Genomic DNA, 21,666 nt, shown 5'->3' with positions numbered 1-21,666 from the left:
TTTTTTGCTTTTATAGTGGAAGGGTAAATGGATGTCGCTGCCTGGCTACAACCCGACACTCACACAGCAGTAATGGAGCAGATCCGTGGATACCTTGACACTGACCTCGATTTCACAAATGATATTGCTCTGGGACATTCTGATTATATGCATTAAACAGAAAACTTGCAGCCTCCAGCTTCCTTTGCTCCTGGTTGAAAGGAGAACAATGCCTCTGCCATCCTTCTCCCCTCCAGCAGCTGAGGAAATGCCTATATATAGATGACTGAGTACTTATTACTCATCAGCATCTTTTATCTAACAAGACAGAGGAGTGCATTCCAACCCATGCAGGCATATCACTCAGTCTGATGTTCCCGTGAATCGCAGAAGTCTTTCCGGATCATAACTGGTCTAATTATTAAAAAAAAAAAAAAAAATTCCTGAAATGAAAGCTCCCCTGGGCGTAAGGCTTCTCATTTCCTTGGGAGCCGGGTGGTTAATTAGCGCCTTCTCTTCGCTGTTTGATTCCTCTCTGTAAGCTTTGCCTTTATGGGGTGAAAGCGCAGCAGTGAATGCTGTTCCCAAACTGATTTTCTAAAAGAAAGAAACCCGAAAAGCACAACAAGCTTCCTAGATATTTCTCAAGGCAGACAAGGAAAACGGGCCTGCAGGCTACAATTAGTTGGAAGGCCCTTCTAAGTGTGGGGAAAACGCATAGGGGGCTCATAATGTAAAGCCCACTGAGCGGGTAAAGATAAGCGGTTAAGTTGACCAGCACTGAATATGCAGCTTAGTCTATCTGCACCAATCTACCCCCTCGAAACTGCGCTACCTGGCTAAATCTTAAAAATCCGCCTGGGAAGATCCGGACCTGGCTCAATCTGGATGGGTTGCGATTTTACGTACACGCATTTATTTTTCTCAGATTCCCTCTATCGGTATCTTTCTGTACTTTATTGTAGCAGGTGTTTTAAAACAGATTCAGCAAGGGACTGCTTTTTTTGGGGGGGAGGGAGGGAGGGAGGGGGTTAAATTTTTACATTTTTTCCTTAAGCTTAGCTTAAATGTAATTAGAAAGAATCTTCCATCAAGATATTGAATGTCTTTCAAATCAGCTGCTGGCCAACAGAACCTGTCTGCAATGGCGCTGGTCCAGAGCCGTCCCGTGGCGAGGCATGGAGCCACTGGTGTCCACCGGGAGGCAATGCTGTCTGGGTCAGAAAATTGCTTCCCTATGCACTTCTTTTGCCTTCCTCTGGACTACAACCAGAAGATGGCAAAGGAGGAGGAGTTTTATATAGGAAAAATGTCTTGAAAATAGGATCCAATTTTTTAGCTTTCACTTCATCAAAAAATGAATTTGATATCAGGAATTTAAGTTAAACAGAATCACCTTCAGTTAGGTGGATCTTCCCAATGCCACATTATTTCCTGAAAAGTTAACTAAAACTCAGGAGTTGTAGCTAGCTTTTCCCCAGAGACATTGGGATACTACTAACACATGTCTCGATGCCTCCAGCCTGCTCCTTAAAGGCTACGAGGTCTGGAAAACGCCCCCTTCCCAATGTGGAAAAATATATTGATGTACGAATCGTGCAGTGATGCGCCCACCATCTATCAAACCCCCTCCCCCTTTGTTCAAAATGGCCCCCTCAACCATATACCCCCCCCCCCCCATTCAAACATGCTCCACCAAGAGTATCTCCCCACAAGACCCTCTCCCACAAAAGCATTCCCTGGTAGTCTAGTGCCCACCACCTCCCATATCTAACAAAAGTGTCCCTGGTAGTCCTGTGGCAGCCCAGGGTGCCCCCTGAGCCCCAGGCCAGTCAACGCCATTTTCCAAGATGGCACCGGTTGGCATTTGACCCTCTCACAGTAAAACACCACGGTTTAGTGAATGACCCCCCCCCCCCTAAGTTAGTATCAGAGACAACAGAGGGGGGGAAGTGATTTGTTCAAGGTGAAAAAGAGCATCAGCAGGAGAAGCTGGATTTGAACCCTGGCTTCCATAGTTCTCAGTGCCAGTCTAACCACTAGGCTACCCACCCCCCCACAAAACATCCCAACAGAGAGATTTCAAGTTTTCTTAGCACATACACCAAAGGTCATTAGTGCCAGGACAAGGGTGGGAGGCTGGGAGGAGAGTAGGCATTGAGTAGGATCTATGGCAGTACAGCAGACAGATACAAATAAGCCGCCAGGGTGGCCCAAATAATCTTTGTATTTCTTACCTGATATCTGATGAGGAGGACTTAACTAACAGCAGCTATGCAGAGCTGAACATCCTGCACGCTTGACCACGGGAGGCCACGGTGTTTCACCACCTATGTGTGTGCGTGAAAAGGAGGAGGAAAGCTCTGCTCGCTCTCATGGAGGAAATTTACAGTACAATGCAGGTAATTTGTCATATAACGGCAATCAGTTCACAAGCGCACTTCTACCAGGTCTCTAGGGTGTTCTCCTAAAAGTGTCCCCATTGTATCTTTCCTTATAGGCAAGAGAGGAAAAAATACGTAGGTGCCCCGGCCGCTTATAAAGTTAGGTAACCGTGGATTTAGGAGAGCACGTTAAAACAGCCAATCGAGCAACGCGCAAACGTTTTTAATAACCAGAGAAAGGGAAGGCAACTCTGCTTCTTCCTGGAGACTGCCATCGGCGCCCACTGGAGTTTTCATGCAGACCGTCCGCAATGTCTCTCCCACCTTCAGAGGAGGGCTAGGACAGCATCCATTACACACAGACGCACGGAAAGCTACGACCCTCCATGACTGGCCAGGGCTGACCTTTGTTTCATGAAAGGCGGTCACAGTCGGGGAGGGAAGGAGAAAGACCTTGATTTTCAGTTTCTTTCAGATTTAAGTTTGAGTTTTGTTTTAATTTCATTTCTGTCCTTATAATGCGCTCTGAAACTGGCAGGAATGAAACGACACGACTTTTTTTTTTTTGTGTGTGTGTGTGTGTGCCGTTTCGGATGGACCACAAACATAAAAAGAAACAGATGCCATTCTTTCCCCTTAAAAGGGCAACACTTCACTAGATCTCATGGGCACGGAAGTAAAATTAAGGTCGCTCTTAGGTTTCCCCGTTTTGCAAAATAACGTGACATGTCCTTTTTTGGGGGGGGGGGGGGGGTAAGGGGAAAAAACATAGCCATGGTTTTGGAAGAATCTTTAATGGGGCAAGGTGACTGAGGGGGTAAATTAGCATGCGTGCCTACGAAAAGTGAATCTGTGCGTGCTGCTTTCCTCCCATGAGTTAAACACCCCCTTTCCCCACCACCAAGAAATGCCTTTTCTTTTTTTTATTTCATTTCAAAATATACAATCATGAACCACCTTGACACAGGAAAGCAGGAAATCCAGCAATCAAAAAGACATTAACAGAGAAAACACCTCTGTATCCTGGTGTACAAAGGACAAACCAAGGCAATACAAAATAAAAGGAAAAACAAGCCATAATAATAGGTCCCACTAAGGACTACGCCATTCAGCTGGAGTCATCTTAGTAATAAGAAAGGTTTCCAACTGAACTGGATGACAGAACAAATATTTAACTCCTTGAAATGTAATACACTGATGAGGAAATCTTAGCCAGAAAGTACCCCCCAGTGCTAAGATTCTTTTCCTTTTAGACAAAAACTGCTTCCTACGTTGTTGTGTCTGTTTTACTACATCCGGAAACAACGATATTTTGTGCCTCAAAAAAAATACATCAAGTCCACCACTTGTCTAACTCATGAGAGCACGCCACCATCGCAGTGGCCCTATTCAGGACCGCCGAAGTTGGATTACTCTAGAAAACCAGACAGGTCAAAGGAACTAGGAGTTAGGCAAATGATGTACCTTATTCACCTTAGGAAGAAGTTCTTCAGACACTTTAGGAAAATCAACAGCGCCAATGGCAAAGTAATGGAACTCTTGGGGAAGTTTAAAACCCTCAAGTTTAATTTTCTATTATAATTCCCTATGTTCTCAATCTGGTGATGTAATGAAGCAGCAAGATCTTTGATTATAGAGACATTCCAGTCATATAAACTAGAGCATTTCTCCTTAATCTGTGAGATCTGTTCAGCCATGGTCTTTGCTTTGATCCCTTGGGAGTTAGCCCAAGTCTGGGTTGTCAAAACCTTCAAGTCAATCCTCTGTGCTGGGGCATATCCAGCCCTGTGACAGCAGTCCATAGAACATTTTATGTTATAGACTCAGGCCTCCCCATCTGAACATGGGCAGAGACCTCTGTCATTCCAGAGGTAAATGATAGTAAACAAAACAACCAATAGGGGATTCTTCAACCGGGCTGGAAGAAAGAGGAGCAACCTCAGGCCTCGATTCTCCAACCCCAATCCCCAACTGAAATAATTAATAGCCTGAGGAGCCCTGGCTTAGAGATATGGTGGTTACATCTTGCAAAGAATGCCCAGTTCTCAACTCGCATTAGAAATACACTTCCGATGGAATCCTGCATGTTCTTTCAGCCTGGTAGAGGGGGGTCATTTTTGGACAGGTCAATTTACAGTTTACCCAGGTAAATGCGTCATTTTAGATTACAGCAGTCACCAAAATGGTGCCAGCTTCAGGTCATCTGGTGACATTTTGAAGTATAGCACCAGTGGGGCCGGGGATCACTGCTGCCCATTGAATACCACTGGGGATTATTTATTTATTTATTTATTTATTTTTAATTTTTATATACCGAAGTTCTAGTAGGGACTACAAATCACTCCGGTTTACATAAAATGAAGAACTGCTCAACAGATAGCGGAGCTTTACATGGAACCGTATAACATATGGAACAGTATAACTGGTTGACAATTTAACATAGTGCTAAATAAAGTGATAATATTTTAACTGGTAATAAATAAAGAAATATAATATTTTATATAAGAAGTATAACTATTTAACGTAGCAATAAATATAAATATAAGCAATGCCTAATATATATATGAAATAAAGTGAATTTTTGAGCTCAAAGATAATTGTCCAGTTGCAGATTCTTAAAAGTAGTACTTTATACAGTGTCCATAGTTAAGGGATGGAAGTCTGTCAGTCATAGTAAGATTAAGCGTCTGGGAAAGCTTGTTGGAAGAGAAAAGTTTTCAGTCTTTTTTGAATTCTTGATAACTGGGTTCTAGTCTAAGATCTGGGGGAAGCGTGTTCCACTGGTGTGGGCCTGCTGAAGATAGCGCTCGTTTGCTCAATGATGATTTATTTGCGGAGCATGCAGTGTTCCTCTGTATGCGCTTCTGATTGGTCTGGAGGAAGTGTGCGGTTGGAGTTGAGAGCTTAATGTGATGGGGGCTAGATTGTTTGTCGCTTTGTGGATGATAGTGAGTACCTTATAGAGTATCCTTTGTTTAATGGGGAGCCAATGTAAGCTCCAAAGGATTGGGGTGATATGGTCTTTTTTGTTAGTGCTAGTTAGAATTCTAGCCGCTGAATTCTGAACCATCTGTAATGGCTTGATAGTGTTGGCGGGAATACCTAGTAGCAGGGAGTTGCAGTAGTCGAGCTTGGAAAGAATGATGGATTGCAGTACTAGCCTGAAGTCGGAGAAGTGAAGGAGGGGTTTAAGTTTTTTAAGGACTTGCAGTTTGTAAAAGCAGTCCTTTGTAGTATTGTTTACGAACTTTTTTAGGTTTAGATGATTATCTAGCCATGCTCCAAGGTCTCTGACGTCAGATGAGAACGAGTTGTTTGTGTTAGGTAGAGAAAGGCTGGAAGAGATTGTGCGTGGATGTGGGGGATGTGCGGATTGTGCGGATGTGGGGATTGTGCGGATTGTGCGGGGATGTGGGGAAATATGGGGGGGGGGGGGGGGTGTCAAGCGCTGGAGGCTTTTCAAAAATATTTTATCTTTTTTGTTTAGTTGGTTAAGGGCAGAGCTGGTGGCCAGGTTTTAGTGCATGCTATTGGCTGTAGGATCACCAGGATAGGTTTGGAAAGCCCTGATCTAAGCAATAACATTTCAATACTAATTATCGGATGACTATTACCTTGACCTTTGAAACTTATCTCCATCTTGAGGCATGATATTTACATTCTGTAGTTGAAGCCTTCAAAAAAAAAAAAAAAAAAAGGACACTAATGTGCAAACTATTATTACCGAAAAACTTTTGTCAGTAAATATATTACTGAATCAAGCCTGTCAATGATGACATTCCTTTCCTCCTATTTAACTGTCATGGTTCAAGCTCTTGATGTATTTGATTTATTCAGCACATAGACCATTTTTTTTCCAAGCTGTCTGTACAGTTTCCTAAGAAGATATCATTTTCAGTGACCTATTTTTGGGCAATTTCACAATGGAAAGTAACTTTCTGGGTTTAACTGGAATATCAAAGCTCAATAGCACTGGCAAATCTGCACTGATAAAGAATCCAATAATTTGCTGCACTACAACCTGAACCTTCATTCCAATAATTACATCGTTGCTCCTTTCCATGGGGACATGTTGACTGGTTTCTCGGTATCCCTTCAGCTTAACAGTGCATGAGGGTGATTATTTTCACCATGATTGATGACCTAAAGGATGAACCTTACCAATCACGCCTAGGCAGCTGTATGTTTGCCCATCAGCCTCGCCAGTTTTGATAGATGTTTAGATTATTACAAAGCTTGGTGGTAAAACAAGGGGATTAAGAATAGGATCTTGTATGCTCGTCTACTCAGGTAGAGAAAACCAATAGGAAGACAGGAAAAACAGATGAATAAAGAGCAATATCCTACACGTGGTTAAACCTCTACGCCTGTTTGCTGGGATATATCCCTGCCAGGGTGGATTTTTATCATTGGCAGACTGAATGGGCCAACTGACTATTATCTGTCATCGTCTACTCTGTTACGGTGTACAATTTTCAGAGCAGATGGGCAAGATAAGGCTGTATGTATCATTGGCATATCAGAACACTGCAGCAGAAAACAGTGTCGCAAAAATTTTTTTCCACTACATACTAACAGTTTTTTTTTGGGAGGGGGGCATTTGGGAGGGAAAAAGGATAATTAAAATCAAGGTTACACTAATTTTCCAGATGGCTGCATGAACACTGTGCACTTTTATTCAACTATACTATTTTTTTTGGTTTTTTTTTTTAATGTACGTGCGTTTCAAAGCATTCTGGAATCGCAACCTGTTTGTTTCAATTAAAAAAGCAAGTTTATAAATATACCAACCATAATGTCTGGGATAAATTTAGAGGGTAATTTTAGAACAGCCTGCAGAGCGCATAAAGCTTGCTTTGAAAATCCTTGGGTAATTGTATGAAACCTCAGACAAATTACTTTGCACAGAATTACAACTGCTCCAAAGCAGGGTGCAACTTCTGAAGTGGAAATTTACGCGCATACTTTTCAATATTAAAAAGCGCAAAAAGTTGCAACAGCAGCTCTGGATGTGTGTAAAATTATGCATGAAATCCAGTTATGCATGAACTTCTATGCGTACTTAGCCAGGGTCAACATTAGAATAGCCACTGTGCGCATAAAACCAGGTTTTCTGCGTGTAAATGGATTCAACAATTATCCCACCCCCCCCAAAAAAGAAAACAATCCAATCGAATCAGATACAGATATCCCAGGGTGCAGGAAGCCATCTTCTAACTTCAGATGTAGAAAGGGTTCTCTCTCGTTTTATGGCCATGGCGAAATGTTTTGGATATCTAGCCCTAAAGGAGAAATACAGGTTGATGCTAATTTTTACCAGAGTTTTTAAAGACCTGATTTTCAAAGCAATTTCCAAGCCTAGAACCTGGTTTTGCACCGGGAGTAGGTGTATGAGGGCAGAATTTGGGGGTGTGACTATAAATTATACAAATACATTCAGAATTTCCAAAGCAAGCATATGAGTTGCCCGATTAAGTTACGCCCTGTTTGGAGCAGGTGCAACTTTATGGAAGGACCACTCCTCACGTTCCCCGCCAATTAAAGAAGGATTTTAAAGGTGAACCCGAAACAAGTTTGCTTTGAAAATCCTCAGTAAAGTCTGTGGGTACGTGCAGACTATACCACTGAGGGGTGTTATAAGATTACCACTGCTGTGGGCAAAAAAAACATAATTTTTTTTTTTGCAGACAGATGCAGTAAATCTGCTAATCTTTGTTAGATTTCACTACAAACTGCACTTTCTAGAAAAAAAAAAAGAGTTTTGTTTTTTTAAACCATTGCTGGCGTCGCAAAGAAAACAGCTCAGGCAAAATTCTCTCCAGTTTACGTCCATGACATATTTGTTCCCATATGCCTAGGTCTAAACAGAAAAGAAATGGGAAATAAATAATGCCTCTATCATCTATGCTTGTCTCACTAGTATGACTCAACTTTTCTCGTCTTGTTAGTGATGCTTTCTGAGAAGAGATGTGCGTTGGTTGAAAATGAAATGGGAAATTTTAATGAAATTTCTCATTTCATTTTGATTTCAAAACAGAAGAAAAACAAACAATTTTGTTCGTTTTCATTTGTTTCATTAAAAAAAAAAAACAAACCCAGGACATCCCACTGCTGACTGCCTCCTCCACAAACTCCTCCCTCAATCTCCCCCACCAGCCTCCCTGGATCTTCTTACCCCAAGAGTAACCCTCTTCGCAGGACAGAAGTGATCACCGGTCATGCCTGACCCGCTAGTGGCGGCAGGCTGAGGCTGGTGCCATAATGAGGTGGCTCTATACAAGGAAATGGCGCTGGCCTGGATGCATGCTTAGCTCAAGGGAGGGAAACATTGCACGTAGATTACATTTTCAAATCTATACTCGTAAAGAAAAGGCAAGAGCAAATCTCTGGGTGCACTTTTTTTGCCGGGTGTTTTTCAAAGGGAAAGTACCATGCTTGTACGTCTCCTTTGAAAAGTGGCGCAAAGCCTATGAATAACAGTACACACGCAGACTTTGCATTTCTGTGGACAAATTTGAAACTTGCACTTTTTGGGAATAATTTTGCAAGCTGTTCTAAAATTGACCAGGGCTCAGTGCATGGTTATGTAGGCATTTTTATGCAAAATGCAGAGAAGCATTCTGGGGAGGAGGGGGGAGGAGGGAGCGAAGTTGGAACGTCCTCGGTCACAGGCCTTGGTTCCCTGCAAAATCCGCTACATCTGGCCGCTACATCTGGCCGCTACATTTTACCATTGTGTGATGGCCGAGTCTGCCTCCTCCAGCCCTCCATATCACACCCTCACACCTGGGTAGCTGTAAATGTTATGTTGAGCCATGAAAGAGAAACATCTGTGACGTTTTCACTTGATGATGGCACGGGCTCAAAGTATTTTATTTTTTTTAATTGCAATAATATTGCGATACAACGTACAGCTGCAAAGCACACAGTCGCTCCAAAATAGAGATGATGAGCAATTTGAAGAGTCAGAGCAAACTGATTGGTTAAACAATTTCCTGATGACCTTGTACAGTAATATCCATCAGAACATCGTTTACTGCTTGGGCAGATGTTTGTTTCACCTGTTATCCGCTCTACAAAAGATTATTATTACAAGCTCTCAGATCGGTTAGGAAAATAAAACAGTCAGGATGCGCATCCTGAAATTGGTGGATTAATCCCCAGGGGCTAAAAGCAGAACACCTTTAGGGTCTTCACCTAAGCAAATTTATTTGGTAAACATTTATTTTTTTTCCAACAAAATGGCACTGTTCATCTATTCAATAAATATTTCTCTTATCAGGATGATACTTTCGTGAGGTACAAGATCTGTTTATAAGAGAATGTGCTTGGACAGTAGCCAGCGAAAGCAATTTCATTATGACGACAGCCCCCCATGTACTATCAGAAAACATACTGACAAATTCAGAAATCTGAGTGTTTGATATTTAAAGCCATTAATTTAAAATGCCTCATCGAATTATCGGAGGTAAAAACAGATATCCGGCTGACACTCTGAGCGAGCAGGAAGTGTGGTATGATAGCAGAGGTGAGATTGCATGGAGGTGGAAGGAGCACGGGACAAAGGCAGGCATTAGGAAAGGCGATGCTCGGAGAATGCTGGGCAACGGGAACCTACCTGACAGATTACCCAGTAAAAAATAACAGCAACCAGAGGAAATGCTTTTTCACTTTTTGTTGTTCCTGGGAAACTTCTCATATCATCATTATTTTCTAAGGGAGCTGGCGGGGTAATTTAGTCTCCAATGTCCATTTAACCCTTGCGTCCCAGGTGTGTTGATGATCTTTTTCTTATGGATGCAGACCTCTAGGAACGGGACCTAAACCGTCCTACTCCCCAACGGAGATTGCATGATAGGTCCTTGCTACTGTATCGGCTGAGATCGTTTAGTTTCGATGAGGCCCACTGTCATGGCTTTCTTTTCTGTTTTCTCTCTCTTCACAGGTCTGGCAGTACATCAGATAATAACCATCACAGTGTCCCTAATCATGGTCATTGCAGCTCTGATTACAACCCTCGTCTTAAAAAACTGGTAAGGAACTCGGTCACTAAGCGCTAAAGTCTGAAAGCCTCAGTCCAGACTTAGATGTGCAAAATAAGGAGTCATGATTGAATAGGCAAAATCAGGCAAGGGTACATAAATTGTATTCCAGGTGTCAGAAATTATGCGCATAATTCCCTTCTATGTGCCACTTTGCACGCATAGAGAAGGGATGTTTCGGGGCAGTTGGAGGGTGCAATAATGGCTACACATGTAACAGGAAATTTCTAAATGTTTTACATGTAAACAGCATGCAGTTCATGGGTGTAACATAATGCCGACATTTAAAGGGCGAAATTATGCACACGTATGTTAGGCATGTATCGACCACATTTTCAAAGTCAACGAGCGTGTTTACCTCACGTTTGAAAACAAAATTGTAACCATTATTTTTAAGTCTTTACAAGGGCTGGTGCCTACATTTTTGTCCAGTCTTTTTAAGACCTATGCACCTGGGAGGAGAACATTAAGATCTATTTGGGGGAGGGAGGGCACTTTCTTGACGGGCCCTCAATTAGGAATATCCACCGGAAAGACAGTAGGAGGCGTTCAGTCTCAATCAATGGCCCCAGGTTATGGAATACTCTGTCCAAGGATATTCGGGCGCGGGATGATCATAAGGTGTTTCGTTTTTGTTTAGGGAAGCATTTCAGGAGTTAATGCAATTGATGCCCAGAGGGGGGCATGATGGTCTGGCAGCTTATTTAACCTGGAAATTAGCTAGGATTGGTATGTAGGCAGGTAATGAATGCTTTGGTATTGTAATGACTTGAAGATTCATTTATTTTATCGCTTATTCTGTATGCTGATCTATTAATTTGTGTTTGTTTATATGTTATTTGTTTTATCTGCAATCCGCTTAGCATGACAGAGTCACTATAAGCAGAATACAAATGTTTTAAATTAATACAATCGGAGGGGGGGAGGGGAGGGGAGGGGAGGGATTGTGTGTGCTTGAAAGTAGACATCCAAATCCGAAATTACCTGCACTGCTGAAGATTTTAGCCATAAACTGCCAATTATTCCACTCTTGGGATCTGTCGGGTATTTATATTGACCTGGATTGAGCACTGTCAGAGACAGGATGTTCCACTTGCTGGACGTTTGGCATTTCTTGTGTTATATACTTAGGGGGTCGATTTCAAAAGGATTTACGCGCACGAACCCTGGTTTGCTTTGAGTAGATGAGCTTTTCAAAGTTGTCCCGAGAGGGGGGTAGTGGGGCTGCGCATTAAAAATACATGCAAAAGCCATTCTGTGGGTTCTTTTATGCACACTACAAAGAGATCATCTGGGCGGAGGGGGGGAGGAGCTGGGGGTGGAGACAGCACTCACATGCATACTTTTGATTTTTTGGAGTAGGTGTAACTCTTGAGTGTGTGCATCGGTGCCGCTTAAACACACACCTGGCTAAAGTCGGGGCGGGGGAAAAAATACATTCACCCATTAGCCTATGCTGGCTGTTTGAAAATTACCCTCTTCATTTTCAAAGAGTTTAGGATTCTAACTTTAGAAATTGGACACCAAAATCAGCCCCCTCAGAACTGACTAAGGGCCACATTTTCTCTAGGCATCTAAATCCAGGAACCTGAAATGTCTACAGGGACGGAGTTAGAGAGGGGATTTGCTGTACCAGGCACCTAGCTTACCCCTAGATTCATCAAAATGCTATAAATATAGCAGAAATAGCGCCTGTGATAAAAAAGGGTAAGAGAGGAGTTGATTTGCGCAATGTAATCTCTACCTAGCATGATTGCAGCTAGGTAGAGAGTACATCAAGCTAGGTAGAGAGTACGTTGCACAAATCAACTCCTTTTTTTTAATCTTTCATTGCTCCAAATGACAGAAAATCTTCAGTGATTTCAACTTTGCTGTTCGTACCTCTGACTGTGTATGTAAAACTGCCCCCCCCTCCAAACCTACCGCACACCCCAAACCTCGCCCTGAGAAATAGTACCCTCTCTTACAGTGGTATAAAGAGTAAACTTACATATTGGCCTCTCTCTCAAAAAAGGTGTAGTTTATTATCTGCATTGCATTTTACTTTAGGAGCTGCTCATTACCATTAACCCTGCCCAAACTCCTCCCACTTGCATAGCACTAATGCCCGTTGCACTATTTACTGCGTGCGTTATGGTGTTATCGCGTGCATTAAGGCCCTAATGGAAAATGATAAATCACCCAGAAAGCTCCCTAAATTTAGAGAAATAAACTGCAGGACTAAATTTAGGCGTCAAAATTTAGAACATTTTTAGATGAAAACTTAGGTGACTAAATTTAGGCCTGCAATTATTCACTGATCCCTGTTTAAGGTGGCTATTATCAGGAGTGGTTCTATAATGAGGCAGGGTGAGGCGGCTGCTTCAGGCAGCAAAAATTTGAGGCGGCAAAAAAAAAAAAAAAAAAATGCCCCTCTCAGAACGCCGCTGTGGCATCCACCTCACACTGCCTGCCCCTTCCTCAGCTGCCGACCCAGGCCGGCGGCGGCTGAAGGGAGGAGGGCTGAGGGTATGGTAGAGGTAGCTTCTGAGAGTGGCGAAAGGGGATGGAGCCCACTCCGCTGGCTCCTGAGGGCAGCAGCCACGCTGGCTCCGAGCTTCGCAATTACTGGGAGGGGGGAGCGGGAGGACGATCGGCAGTCACGCTCGGCGAGGAAGAAAGCGACGCTCTAGCTCCCTCTCATTCGCTCGTTCGTTCGCTGCCTGTGGCGCACGCACAGTGGGGGTGGGGGGGGTGAGTGCTAAGATGGAAGGCGCCCGTTCGCGCATCCAGGGAGGAAGTGGGGCAGGGGAAGAGGGAAGAATGGTGCAGGTGCCGCACTCGCTAGAAAGCAGAGGTGGAGAGACGTTTCCATAGAGACGGACTCTCATTCTCTCTTTTCGCTTATGGGCTGAAGCGTTGGGCTCCCCTCCCGCCTCCCAGTAACCGCAAAGCCCGGAGCCGGCACGGCCGCTGCCCTCAGGAGCCACCGGGAGTGGGCCCCCCCCCAACCCCCTCCCCACCACTCTCGTAAGCTACCTCTACCGTACCCTCAGCTGGTGGCAGCTGAAGAGAGGAGGGACGGGAAGGGGGGGGGGGGGATGCCATCTCATCCCTTACCTCAGGTGGCAGATTGCCTTGAGCCGCCCCCGGCTATTATTACTGCTAAGGAAATTCTGCAGTGAGAGAAAGGAAAAACATGGGCACCCAGAGGCCTACAAAAGTAGAATTTCAAAGGAAAGCTCCCTGCCAAGCTTCCCTTTGAAAATTCATGGCAGCTGGTGCCAGCAGGGACTCGTTTACTTGTTTTCTTTGCAAGTGCAAAATACGCAGGTTGAAGTCATTGAGAGCAGGCGTAGGCATTTTTTTTGGGAAGCTCCCCACAGCCCCTCTCCCAGCACAGTTGCACCCCCCCCCCCCCTCCCAAGTGAGGACATGGGTAAATTTCTAAGAAGGCCTTCCCTGAGGGTAAACCTTTTTTCACCCAGAAAGAATCCCCTTTGAAAACTGCCTCCATACTATTCTATTAGCTAATCCGCGTATAAATTTGCCATGCAAGGCATATGCAGTGATGACAATCTTTCAGGGAACTACCCGTGGAGATCTCAACAGACAAAGCTAGTCTAAGGAAGAATGACCCCGGCGGCATATCTAAAGGCTTCTCTTAAATGACTTTCAAACAGCAGTGTTATTAAAAAAAAAAAAAGAAAATAGCAGTGAGTGAAGCTTTTCAACATGGTTCTTTCAGACTCAGGCTGACCTAATGCATTTGTAGTGCAGCAAAATAAATAATAAATAAAATAAACTGGATCTGCTTCCTAATTGGATTTCTCTTCTCCAGAATCTTTACTGCCCAGTTTATGAGCTGAGGTTTGTTACAATGATAGGGACAAAATTAAGATAGTAATCTGAACAAGGTAGGCCACTAGAACTAAATTCCACAGGAACAGTAGTCGACTATGATTCTACTAGAGCAGTGATCAACAGTTTTTGGGTTACAGACCCATTTCGGAATCTGATGAAAGCTTTGAACCCTTGCCCAGAGAAACCACACACAAACAGATATTCCCCCGCCCCAAACAATTTGTGCTCAGTTCACAGGCCCCATGAAGCCCCATTCATGGGCCGTAGGTTAATGATTATGGGGAGCTACGATGAGTTGCCACAACTTGCAACACTGCCACATGTGAAGGGAATAGTGCTTCTCTAACAACTACGCTGGTTGCAGTAGGCAATGTTGACAGGGATTTGGGGCTGGAGAGGAGCTGTTTGCGTGCGTGCATGAAAGGAATGGAAACAGTTTGTGTAAGAGTCATGCTGTTTGTGCTATGTGACAGTAAAAGAGGTGTGAGGTTGGGGAGGAGTGGCAGGTGTGTGCAAAGGCAAAGAACTGAATGAGCTATGACAGAAACAGTAAGATGATGTAGCTAGAGGAAACAGACAGTACTCTCTTGCAGGCAAAATTTCATTCACTCCTGTAGGAAAGAATGCCATACACACTACTGGGCACCCTCTCCGAGTGTACACCTTTCCTACCGGTTCTTCTGAAGCTCTGATAGAGGATGTCTACTGCAAGGCTTCTCAGCGATGAGCCACAAACAAGTCGGGTGTCCAGGAGAACCCACCAGACATATGTACATCTATAGGCTTTAATAACAAGGATAGTCTGCATCACTTGCTTACTAGGGATGAATATTCATTTGAAACGAAAATGGAAAATGGGCCAAATGAGCCCATTTCTGTTTCGTATCAAACAAAACAAATTTGACCCCCAAAAACAAACAAAAAAAATTTGTTCTGTTTTGTTTTCTGCAAATAGTGCGCACAATTTGCTGAAAATGAATTAGAACAAAAAAATAACCAAAAAATGTAAACATAGGCAAACACACAAAAACAAATTATAACTGAATCTCTGGTATACTGTGCAATGACATTTCCACCCACCACAAAGGAACTGCAGATAGATATTTCTCAGATTTTATCTTGAGAAGACCTCTCCTTCTTCATGTTAAACATCCACACCACCATGTTGCATGAGAGGAATTTTGTTGTAGAATGGAAGGAGGACAGATTTCTAGGAGGACCTCATATGTAAAAGCCCATGCTAGTTCCTCTGTCCACCCATTATTTACAGGTTAACAAGTCAGTTTTAAAATACACGAATCTGCAAATTAGACTTTGTGGCTACATTTTATGAAAACTCCCACCAGCTCAGTATTTTCCACCAGTGTTCTTGCTTGACCTTCACATGGAAGGCTATTGTGACCTTCAGAAAGAATATTGGCACTTATCTAATTCGAAAGTATCATTGTGTTTCTTGGTAACATTGCTTTTCTACCCTGTAATTGCTAAACAACAGAAGAAAGTATTCCTCATGGGGAAATACCAAGTGCTCCGAGTATTTTATGCTTTTTATTCTAGTCTGGCTTTTTGTTTTTACATCCTGCATCCTTAATAGATGCTTTGATTTGCAAATGTTATTGTTAGCAGAAACATATTAGCATTTCTGTAACAAAATTTTGAAAGATCACCTGTGGTGTTTTTCACAGGAACCAGCTTTAATTTCCAAACTAAAGAAAAATAAAGACGTATTAATTAGAGAAACTTTGCAAGCATGGTTTCATCTAAATATCCATAAAGTGAGAAAGACCATTCTGACTTTTGATATCCTTTTTATCCAGATGTTAAATACACAAGTTTGGGCAAATTTAAATTATCAATACTTTAAAATGTAGACCAAGCCAGCCACTGTTGCAGAAAGCAAATGTAATGAAAAGATAAATCTAATCCTGCCACCATAAATATACTCTAAACACATATACAGACAATTAAACGCACATCAGGATGCAGGGATTGATACAGGAAGATTTGGCTTTCCACATCAAGTTTACTGGCGTGATTACCACCCAGGTATCATCAGCAAGGATCTTTATCTCATTAAACTATTCAGCATATTAAGCAACTGATGCTGTAGACCGGAACATTTTTGTAATAGAAATAATTTAGTAGTTTTCGTTAAGGATGCTTTGCCATGAAAACTTGTGTCAGATAAATAATTAAGCAGTGCTTAATCAGAGCCAGAACTGCAGCACAAAGATTAATTCACAGCTTTATCGCTGATGCACCTGGCGTGGTGAGATTGTTTCCCCACCAAAGCTTGGTGTTCAACAGCTTGTTTAACGAGAACGTCCCTATTGTTCCAGTCTGAACCACAAAGAAGAGGGTTTCAGCCTTTTGTCAAGGCCTTCTGGAAACGAATTAAAAGTTATCTGCGACCGGGATGTGTCCCCCAAAAGAGACAGAGGTCAATATTCAGCCAGCTGGGGAAAAAGGCTTTCCGGACAAAACGTCCAGGATAACGTTAGCTGAATATTCTGCGGGCCTTATCCGAATAAGCGTTGCGCTGATTGAATCTGCTTAGCTAACGTTATCCGAGTAACTTGGCCATTCACCAGCTAACTGAACATTTTAAAAAAATTAAAAAAAATAATCTAGCGTCCAAACAGCAAATTGCAGCACCGCCAAGCAGCATTCCCCGCCCACCTCCCCCGACCAAGGTCCCCAAAATCTTAACAAAAAACCCCAAAAAACTGTTGGATGGAGCAGTGCTGATCCCTTCTCCCATCCTCTACCTTAAAAAAAAAACAAAAACCCCGCCAAATATCCATAAAAAGTCCCCCTCCCCACGAAAAGTGTAAGGAGGAGAGGGCTCTACCACGCCACTTAATATAAACGTATTCACCTCACGCGCAGGCCGCCCGGGGCTGGCCGGGACAGCGCCGTTTTGCGCTGTCCCAGTGACTCGCGCGCTGGCAGCCGAGCGGCACGCGCAACTTACTTCTACTCTGAGGGGAAAGTCAGTTAAAAATCAACAACAACAAAAAAAAGGATAGGTAGGATAGGTAGGAAGTCAGTTAAAAATCAACAACAACAAAAAAAAGGATAGGTAGGATAGATTTAGGGGTCAGGGTGGAGAGGGGAAAAGGGAGGAAGGTTAGGTAGGGAAGTTCCCTCCCAGTCCGCTCCTTACAAAATCCGCCCCCCCCCCCGCAAGCAGCGAAACGCACACGTTAGAAATTGATGTGTCCATGTGCGCGCGCCGGGAACTGTGCGCCCATGGGCACACGCACATGTTATAAAATTGATGTGTCCATGTGCGCGCGCCGGGAACTGTGCGCCCATGGGCACACGCACATGTTATAAAATTGATGTGTGCATGTCCGTGCGCCGGGAACTGTGCGCACATGGGGACACGCACATGTTATAAAATTGATGTGTCCATGTGCGCGCGCCGGGAACTGTGCGCCCATGGGCACACGCACATGTTATAAAATTGATGTGTCCATGTGCGCGCGCCGGGAACTGTGCGCACATGGGCACACGCACATGTTAGAAAATTGATGTGTCCATGTGCGCGCGCCGGGGAACTGTGCGCACATGGGCACACGCACATGTTAGAAAATTGATGTGTCCATGTGCGCGCGCCGGGAACTGTGCGCACATGGGCACACGCACATGTTATAAAATTGATGTGTCCATGTGCGCGCGCCGGGAACTGTGCGCCCAAGGGCACACGCACATGTTATAAAATTGATGTGTCCATGTGCGCGCGCCGGGAACTGTGCGCCCATGGGCACACGCACATGTTATAAAATTGATGTGTCCATGTGCGTGCGCCGGGAACTGTGCGCACATGGGCACACGCACATGTTAGAAAATTGATGTGTCCATGTGCGCGCGCCGGGAACTGTGCGCACATGGGCACACGCACATGTTAGAAAATTGATGTGTCTATGTGCGCGCGCCGGGAACTGTGCGCACATGGGCACACGCACATGTTATAAAATTGATGTGTCCATGTGCGCGCGCCGGGAACTGTGCGCCCATGGGCACAAGCACATGTTATAAAACTGATGTGTCCATGTGCGCGCGCCGGGAACTCTGCGCACATGGGCACACGCACATGTTATAAAACTGATGTGTCCATGTGCGCGCGCCGGGAACTGTGCGCACATGGGCACAGGCACATGTTAGAAAATTGATGTGTCCATGTGCGCGTGCCGGGAACTGTGCGCACATGGGCACACGCACATGTTAGAAAATTGATGTGCCCATGTGCGCGTGCCGGGGAACTGTGCGCACATGGGCACACGCACATGTCTTTGACTTTCTACCCCTTAGTCTTTAAAATTAGTAGTTGAGAGAATACCAAAGTCCTTAAATTGCTCTAAAACTGTGGTTCACAAACCAGTTTTGGGAGACCCCTAAGTCAGTCTGCATTTCAAGATAACCCTAATGCAAATGCACAAGATACAGCTGCATACATCAGGCCTATGAGCCAGGCTGACGCATGCAACTATATCTCGTGCATATTCATTAGGGATGTCCTGAAAGTTTGACTGGCTAAAGCAGTTCCCAGGACTGATTTGAAAATTACTGGAGTCAAAGATTATTATTTGATGCCAACAGTCAGCCAGAAACCCTGTTTTGTACGTAGTGTTTTTAACTTTTCCATCCTGTAAATTTTAGAAACCACTTTTAGACTGCTAAATAAATCTTACGCCAACTCTGAATATATTTACAAGTGGTTTGAAACCGACCATGCTACAAACTTAAAGTGAGGGCTGCAAATGTAGTCTTTTTTTGTAATATGCCATTATGCAAAGACTAATTTAGAACATTTAAAAGACAGGATCTTGATTCATGAAAGCATTTCCCCTTAAACACATAACCCTTAGTGAATCTAGCCCTTGAAGATTATTCTGTGAAGCATTTCAGATTTTCTTTTCTTTTTCAGTTGCGCACAAAGCGGGAATACGAGGCGAAACAGCCATCAGCGGAAAATTAACCAGCAGGAAGAAAGCTGCCAGAACCTGACGGATTTCACTGCAGCCCGGGTACCAAGTAACATGGACATATTCACAGCCTATAACGAAACATTGCAGTGCTCTCATGAGTGTGTTAGAACGCCAGTGCCAATCTACACCGATGAGACATTGTCCCAAACTGGAGTCTACAAGACCACATACAATGGAAACAGGTAGGATGGTGTCTCGTCAACCCCAATATCTGTACTAATTGTTGCACATTTAATTTTGAGTTACGTTTCATTGCTGTTGTTTTTGTTGTGGCAATTTGCAGTTCTTCTTGGAGAAGACATGCCATGTGTTTGACCTCTGTGGGCTGTTATAATATTCTTACATTCTCTTGTCTTGTGCCAAACTAACATTACAGATGTGTGCACTACTGGTTGCAGAACCTGTTGTGAAGCAAACGTGAACAGTCTACGTCTCATCATAGAAGGCGGCCCTTGGTCTTGATATTTGTTATTTATTTTAGTTTATAGATGTATGTAATGTTTTTGACCATATTTTGTGACACATAGCAAGCAGCTAACCAGTTGACCAGTGATATTAAGGCCCCCAAAGGTGTATGAGTTTGTTCTCATGCCTTTTCACTCTAAATCATCACTGGCATCATGATCGATTACTTTAGAACTTGAATTTGATTATCCTGAAACCAAAAATCTGAAGTTATCAGTATTCCAAGCACTAAAAATTATATTTTAAACACACGGTGGCCAGCTATTTGACAACATAAAGTTAAACATTCATTAAGGTATCAATTAGCCTTCAGGCACTGACTCAATGTGCCCTTTGTTGTGTCTACAAACAGTATATTATGACAGTTCACATCTTTCTGCAAGTAGTTCTCAGTGGACGTCAGGAAAGAATTACTACCTTCATAAGCTTCTGATGAGATGTTAAAATCCAGCACTAGTATATTATCCAAGGAATGGGTAGGCATGACTGCCCCATGTTACCAGTACTGAAACAGTAGAAGAGTTAACATGACATATAATTTGAACTGGTACAAAAATGAGACTTTTGGAAGCCTGGTAAGTGACTTTAACCGGCAAAGAAATAATAATGTATGAAAGCTACCTCCTTGGCAAAGGGTAACAGGGTACTCACTCATGATTGGTACAGAGATTTACCAGCAAGTAATCTGTGTTTGATGCCAGATTGCTAACCAAAGAATCCATAAACAATTTACTGAAGTAACCAAGGAATCCACTCTTTATTTCTTGAAATTTCTGTTTAGGTTGGGGCATTAGATGCCTTTATTACGTATTACAATAGAAGCACAAAGACAAATATTGATACATTTTAGACACTGCTTGGAAATTATTTTGGTAGCAGCTATTATAGCTTGGGCTTCATACATAATTGGTAGACACAAACTGGCAAGGATTTTCAAACCATTTCATTAAGTGTATGTGTATGTTAGTCCTGATGTGAACCTCAGCCCAACCAATGCTGGGGCACAAATGGGCTGTTCTGGTTTCTTCTGTTTCTCCCCCGTCTTGTCCTCGCATTGTGCTAATCATCAGCGTCTTGTCTGCACCGCTGTCGATATTCCTCATTGAAACGTAAGCATTGGTTGGAAAGGGGTTCATTGCTTTTTATTTCATCTCAAGGTAATGCTTTGTTGGCCCTCATTGACCTCCCAACAAATACGCCTTGCTGTTTCAAAAAAGCTAGCACACAAGCTTCCACCCTCAAAGAGTAGGGGGCAGAAGAACCATTTTCAATTGTTTTCAAACTATCTGGATATATCCCAACATCCCAAGGGAAGAAATCAGTAATGGAGATATTATGGTATAATAACGGACATAGGAAGAGGTCAAAAACACCAACTGAAAGCATTATTTTAGAGATTTTTGTTTCCTCTGAGAAGCTGATTTTTACAGCAGGCCTGACAAGGCTTGCTTATTGTGTGTTACCTACCAGCACGCGCAAGCCCATGTTTCTGCTCGCTGCAGACCCTCTTCTTCCGATCGGCATCTAATTCCTGTGGCCTTTGTGTCTGAGAAATGGTTTGAAATCTCCTGCTGACTGGCCGAAGTCTGTTTTACTTCCTGAGGGCAGGGCAGACGCCATGTTTCTATTTCCTGGTACGTACCACTCTTCCGTAATGTTTTTCCAGCCACCCCCCCCCCCCCCTCCCGCAGTCACGTAATCCGAACGGTTGCTTTGTAGAAAATGGTTTCTGCCATTATATTGCAGTGGAACCCTCTTCTGATGAGTTCAGCATTCCCCACCCTGCCAAGGCCAACTGGAACAAGCATCTCTCCCACCACAGTATAATAAACCTCATCTACACAGAAAAGGCAGTTTTAATGGGAGCATTATTTTTACTATAAGTAAGATTGTATTCCCTATTCTAATGATATGCGTGCATTGAGCCAATTTTGCATCTTAAAAACCGAGCCAGGATTG

At 43.4% G+C, this 21,666-nt stretch overlaps 1 protein-coding gene across 1 annotated transcript in view; it reads left to right on the top strand.

Annotated features, from left to right (window-relative positions):
- AJAP1 (adherens junctions associated protein 1) overlaps window positions 1-21,282 on the top strand; it is a 120,013-nt gene extending 98,731 nt beyond the window's left edge. The window contains exons 3-5 of the mRNA XM_029578058.1: window positions 10,309-10,396; window positions 19,182-19,424; window positions 21,210-21,282. Coding sequence (XP_029433918.1) covers window positions 10,309-10,396; window positions 19,182-19,424; window positions 21,210-21,282 — 404 coding nt within the window. The remainder of the gene's footprint in view (window positions 1-10,308; window positions 10,397-19,181; window positions 19,425-21,209) is intronic.
- The last annotated feature ends 384 nt before the right edge of the window (window positions 21,283-21,666 follow it).

The sequence above is a fragment of the Rhinatrema bivittatum genome, chromosome 15, assembly GCF_901001135.1.
Source record: "Rhinatrema bivittatum chromosome 15, aRhiBiv1.1, whole genome shotgun sequence".
Lineage (NCBI taxonomy): Eukaryota > Metazoa > Chordata > Amphibia > Gymnophiona > Rhinatrematidae > Rhinatrema > Rhinatrema bivittatum.
Note: the sequence above shows the minus strand (reverse complement) of the source record. Positions and strands in the feature narration are given on the sequence as shown.